Genomic DNA, 6397 nt, shown 5'->3' on the forward strand with positions numbered 1-6397 from the left:
CATTCTGTGACAATGCTATGTTGGTAAATATTTACTAAGCTGGGCTGGTGGCGTCCTCTCTACTTTTTATGTGTCTTGGAATGGTCCCAACATGTATAAAACTTATTGGCCTTCTCCTGTACTACATCATTCTCCCCAGGTTGGAGAGAAACCCTCATCGGGTTCAAATCATCATCTGACTGATCGCCAACATAAAGTACCAAGTGTTTGACATTGAAAACATCGTGAGTACGTATATGGGTGGATAATTTTAGTCTATAAGCATTTTCATTAATGACTTCAGCTATTTCGCATGGTCCAACCTTCCTTGGCGCCAACTTTCCGTGTTGCCCAACCGATAGGCATTCCTCTATTAAAATAGCTCAAACATAGTCTCCTGCATCAAATACTACTTTCCTCCTATATGTACTAAGATGAGTCTTCAAAAACCAACTTTGTAAATGTTTACTCAGTTGGTCTGAATCCCATACTACATCAATATGTCTGTTTAACAATAATTTCTTTTAGGGAACATTTCTTAAACTACCCTTATGATTTAGTTAATTGATTAAGTGTACCCTTATTGTTTGAAAATTGACTAATGTTACACTTATTGTTTGAAAATTGACTAACGTTACACTTATTGTTTCTGACAATTGACTAATACTTCCCTCATCGTTAACATTTTGTCATAAACCATTCAAATGTGCATTACGTAACTGTTATAACTTCTAAAAATACCCAACTTACCCTTGTTATAACTTCTGGTACTGATACAGGCATTTTTGAAACCATAACCTTTCAAAGCCTTCCACATTTGAGGAACTGACGAGAGGTGGCGGAAAGGGAAGTACCAAATCCGTGGTGGCGAAGGTAGAGGATGGAAACCAGTAAAGTGAAGAGAAATGCGTTGATTCTCTCAAACCCATCTTTCATTTTCCTACAATCTCTTAACATTTTCAAGTAAACATAAAAAAGGTAGAAAGAGAAATTTGTTAGGGCAGAGAGAGGGGATAGAGGGATTTGGCATGTCGGTTGTTAACAGTATCTATCCCTTACGACACCGTAGGTGCACCGCAAGCAGACGCGTAGTAGCGTTTGTGGTGATGCTTTAGAAGCAACATGTTTTGGAGTTTGGAAAACAGAAAAAGTAAGAAGAAGGCTTCTGGGTTCTGGCGGGGTTTCGATATCTAGTCGAGGATCTTGTCCCATCTTGATCTTAAATACGGGATTCTAGCGAAATCCCGTTTTGGGTCAGGACGTAGTCCGTCTAATATCTCCATGGAGAGAAGAATTGTCTTACAAACTCCATGAAGCATAGCGTCTGAAAGTTTAAAAACTTGAACAGAAAGTTTGACTTTTTTTGTTGTAATCTTCGACTTCTCTTTGCTCTCCTTTTTTTGGCTTTCGCGTTTGGCAATTCACTTCACTTGAGAACTTTGACTCAGTTTGGTGGGGTAGTTGGAGTTGAAAATTTGAAGAAGAATAAATGGTAAAATAGTCTTTTTCATCTTTTTGTTAACGAATATTAAGGGGTGCTAATGGTAATGGAAGTATTAGTCAATTGTCAGAAACAATAGAGGCAGCATTAGTTAATTTTCAAGCAGTAATGGTACATTTAGTCAATTAGCTAAATCATAAGGGTAGTTTAAGAAATTTACTCTTTCTTTTATTTTATGCAAACTGGACTATAAAAGCCAAATGAAAGATGGAAGTGCAAAAGATGAGTAAGGGGACTTTTAAACATGACAGCCTTCGGAAGCATGGGATAGGGTTGGGCCAGTTGGTAAATGTTTGCGATTCTTCAATATTTGCGATTTAGGCTCCATTTGGAAAGAGCAAAAATACAAATATGTAGAGCGCAAAATCATGCATTTTATATTATTTTTATATATTTATACTGTACATATTTATATTTATACTCCTTCCAAACTGAGCCTTCAATTTATTTTGGCTTTTCAATAAGGAGGTCTATCACTACAAAAGGGATGAAACTGAGTTGAGGGATGGCAATTCATGATTTGAGTCATGTGGTTGGCCTACCTACTTGGTCTTTCCAGGTTGAATGATCCGGTCGCATTGCAAATGGACATTTTGTAATAAAGAAATTACTTCAGCTGACCTTCTTCTAAAACTACGAAATGGTGACTTCAACCCTTCAAATTTTGACTAACTTACAAAATGACAATACATGTATGTCCAAAGATCATTACAAATGAGTAGATATTTAGTTGAATAGATTATATATATTCTGAATCGCAATTTATACATAATTTTATTATAGTTTGCATCCATTACTGCATATATAGGTCCTAATTAATCATGGGTCTAATTGTATGTTGAAGTTTTCTTCTATGTTTTGGCCAATGACCATATGGACCAAGACAAGCTAAAGACATGCCAGACTTGCACAATCAATCTCACCCATGATCTTGATTCCATTTATCTCAAAGTTTTCGGATCTTGTTTCCCATGTGACCATAGTTGTTTAATTTAATTGTTCATTGTTGTTGATGGTCTACTGGTCCTCTAGGTTGAGACAAATATATAGACAGCCACATTTTGTGAGATTGGGAAATTAATGGCATCAAGTCGATCCCAACAGCAAGAATAATAAAGTAGCTGGGAATGGTGGAGTGTTGGGAGACAAGGGGGTGGTTTACCAGTTAATAATAAGCTTACTGTGCGTATATAAGTGTCCTTCAATCACGTAATTACATGAATGAATGAAATAAAATAAGGTTGAAACTTGGTAATTGTAAGCCAGAAATGTGAAATGGGTACTGATCACATGCTCTTTTTATGGACATGATGATTCCAAGTCAGAAAGATTCTCTTTGTCTCTCATCTTATAATCCTTGTATGTGTTTCTATAAATAGTTCAAAGGGTCTAGAGAGAAACATCAATCGTTTCTCCAATCTAAAAAGCTTCTCTCTGAAAGATATCTGCGCAGTCAATCTGTTGCAGAGAAAGAAGTAAAAGATGGCTGATGCTACTGCAATAGCCGAAAGTCGTTATCATGTTCGCTCCATTAGCATGCCCTCCCGATCCCGTCCTACTGCTACCAGTATTGAAGAAGAGCTTAACAGGCTTAGAGCCTTAGAGTCTTTGTCAACAGCACAATCAGGATCTCCATTGAAGGAAGAGTCTATCAATGTTGCACTATTGGGTCTTGTTGAGTTGTACAAATGTGTGGAGTCTTTTCTTCAGATGCCCCAAACACAGCAGACCTTAGTCCAACACCAACTGGAAGCATTGGTGGATGAGTTGATAGAGGGATCAGTCACATTGCTGGACATAGGCGGCACTACAAAGGACATTTTGCTTGAATTGAAGGAAAATGTCCTTGACCTACACTCAGCACTTCGCCGAAAAAAAATTGAGGAGATGCTGGGCAACAAGATCGCAACATACATTTCCTTCAAGAAAAGGGTGAAGAAGGATGTTAGCAGAAGCCTTAAAATGTTGAAACGTTTGGAAGAGAAGTGTGTAGCCTGTCCTCTCTTAGATCTTGATCATGACTCAGCAATGGTGGTTAGGGTCTTAAGAGAAGTCAACAATGTTGCAATTTCGGTCTTCCGGGCTATCTTGTCATTCTTGTCAATGCCGGCATCAAAGCCAAAGGTCGGTAGATGGCATTTGGTGTCAAAACTGATACACAGAGGAGTAGTAGCTTGTGACAGACATGAGGAGAGCATGAATGAGGTGGAATCTGTTGATGTTGTACTCTTCGCCTTGGCTCGCTGCAATCCAAGCAAAGATTCCGAGGTTGAAAGTTCACAAATGGCAGAGAAAAGGTTGAAGGATCTGGAAGTTAGCCTTGAAACCCTCGAAGAAGGTTTGGACTTCCTTTTTAGGCGTCTGATACAGACCAGAGTTTCTCTGCTCAACATCCTCACCAGCTGAAGATTTTTAACTGTTTTGACCACTCAAAATTAACATGGGCAACCACATTTTTAGGGTTTGCTTATGTAATTACAATATATAAGAATCAAAGTGTACATATTACAATTTTATACATGATAAACAGGATAATAATTTTATTCACGTTTTTCTTGTTATTCTTTATCGTCTAAATTTTGGGTTATTGATTCTCTTGATAGATAGGTCTATTGCAATTGATCTAATCCTTTAGCGAAGGCAATGCAAATATTTGCCAATACTCCCACATATCAGACTGAAGGGATGAGAGATCCATCGTATGGACACCCAAATCTTGCGGAATAAGGTGGGCGAATTTCAAAAATTTTTCTCTCCCTTTCAACTGGGAATCGAATTACCTATTTAGAAAATCATATTTTCAATGATCAATCTTGAACCATAAACTGAACCAGATCTAAACAAAAGCAGTAGGAGAGAATTATACTTGATATAGAGAAGTAATATCTCCCAATGGAGGTATTCACGCCCAAAGAAGGATCCAAAGACTACTCCCACTAAAGATAGCGTAGTGCAGGATAGAGCAGAATCAGCAGTGTTTTCTCCAAGAACCTAACCCTTCGTAAGAATTAGCAGGATGGCACATGAGCACAGCTTCCTATCAGTCATTTCACAAAGAACTGATTTCAAAATCAAATCTTGACTTCTCCCACTGAACTAGAGATCGAACTGGCAAGGTACGCGGCAAGAAGAAGGAGGCGGCAAGAAAGAATTCTGCAGGGTTGCTTGATTCTTTCTTCTGTGATTTCAGCACTAAAGAAGATGTGAATATGTGTCTACTAAAAGCTGCCGCCCCTTCCTTCTTTTGTAACCCTAAAGGATTAGCTCCTAATCCCATTAGGAGTTGCTGATCCAAATCTTATTTGGATCATACATCTCTTTAGGTGATAAGGATAAACCCTTATCTTATCTGTAGATTAGATCAGCCTTGTCCTAATCTCATTAGGAGGTTTCCAGATCTAAATCACATTTAGATCTGGACTCTTTGAGTGGATAGGGTTAAGACCCTATCCTATCTGCTAATCCATCTCAGAATTCGCCCCATATTTAACTAATTAAATAGCCCAGTTCGAAATGGGTTTTAGGCCCATTAAGGTCCAATGCTCACTTAGCCTTCCTAACTACTGCCCAGTTGGGCTTCCATGTATGGCGTGGGACCCAAGCATTGATCTACACATCAGCTAGATGGGTTCAGCGTAGCCTTTGTTACAAGGCCTGACCGAATACACTCTTATGTACAGTGCACCCCCTGAAACCCATCAAATGGGCTCTATGGGCCCAACACTTACCCTAAGTGGTCCCTGGGCCAAGCCACCTTGTAACACCCAGGGACTGTGGACAGATTCAAGATTAGCCCATCAGGTATTATTCTCAATGGTCTTACACTCAACCTCTCAGCCCATAATAATCATACACTGCCTGACAAGAGAGTACCTCTCCCTCGGCTACAAGGAACAGTGTTGCACTCTCTACTTATATGGATCTCGGGAATTAAAACCTTTTGCAAACATTTTAGAAACCATAATGTATATATACATTTATATCTCATAAAATATATTTTGCAAGACAAATCTCAACGATTGAAATCGGCTGCCCGTAGTCTTGGTTTCCATCAGAGAGAGTGCATCCTTGCTCATTACCTTTGTCCGACAAAAGGGTTGATCCTGTCACTATGATCACCCACTCAGATGAATTCTCAGACTGTCCCAACATACCCAGGTTTTGACCCCCGCTAAAGATCTCACTGATTAATACATCAAAGACAGCCCAATCCGACACCTAGTGTAGTATCATAATTGAGTCTAGGGGTCGGGTGTAACTTTCCAGTTTTGCCCATTTATCTTCAAGGTACAGGGCAATACTGGAAATCTGGTCCGGTTCAATGATTCAATTTATCCTACACTGCATGTGCCTAGGGTCTCACCCTAGCAGCTAAGATAGGCCACCCCAACCAACTTGGTGGCACATCAGTGTCAGCCTTATCAGGATAGGTCTCCCCAGACCGACCCACTGGCTGTGAACATTCTAAACTAACACGAGTCTCATTAAGTGTCCAGTTTAAGGGTATTACACAGAAACATACCAAGGGAACATGAATCAAATATGTACTTTTATTTATTTACAATAAACTCATAATGTACATCATTCTGATTGAAGCTAAGGGCATACAAAACTGTCTAACAGCTCCCACTTGCACTTAGGTCCAATCAGGAACAAGCCGGAGTCCCATGCTTTCCACATGTTTCAAAAACACTTTTTGTGATAGTGGCTTCGTCAATGGGTCTGCTACATTTTTCACTGACGCTACCTTCTGAATCAGGACGTCCCCTCTACCAACAATCTTCTACAATACGTGGTACTTCCTCTCGATGTGCTTTGACTTCGAGTGGGCTCGTGGCTCCTTAGCCCGAGCAATGGCTCTATTGTTATCACACAACAACGGGATGGGTGATGTTCTGGACGGAACTACTCGCAACT

General features: G+C 39.5%; 1 protein-coding gene across 1 annotated transcript; it reads left to right on the top strand.

Annotated features, from left to right (window-relative positions):
- Positions 1-2962: 2962 nt before the first annotated feature.
- Positions 2963-3886, top strand: LOC104611761 (uncharacterized). Its single transcript, XM_010278960.2, has one exon. The coding sequence runs from the start codon at positions 2963-2965 to the stop codon at positions 3884-3886; it is 924 nt and encodes a 307-aa protein (XP_010277262.1).
- The last annotated feature ends 2511 nt before the right edge of the window (positions 3887-6397 follow it).

The sequence above is a fragment of the Nelumbo nucifera genome, chromosome 8 (assembly GCF_055504915.1).
Source record: "Nelumbo nucifera cultivar China Antique chromosome 8, China Antique-T2T, whole genome shotgun sequence".
In the NCBI taxonomy this organism is placed as follows: Eukaryota; Viridiplantae; Streptophyta; class Magnoliopsida; order Proteales; family Nelumbonaceae; genus Nelumbo; species Nelumbo nucifera.

What these genes read in the sequence shown, in the direction of transcription:
- LOC104611761 (XM_010278960.2), top strand. Translation starts at nt 2,963, where the DNA reads ATGGCTGATGCTACTGCAATAGCCGAAAGTCGTTATCATGTTCGCTCC.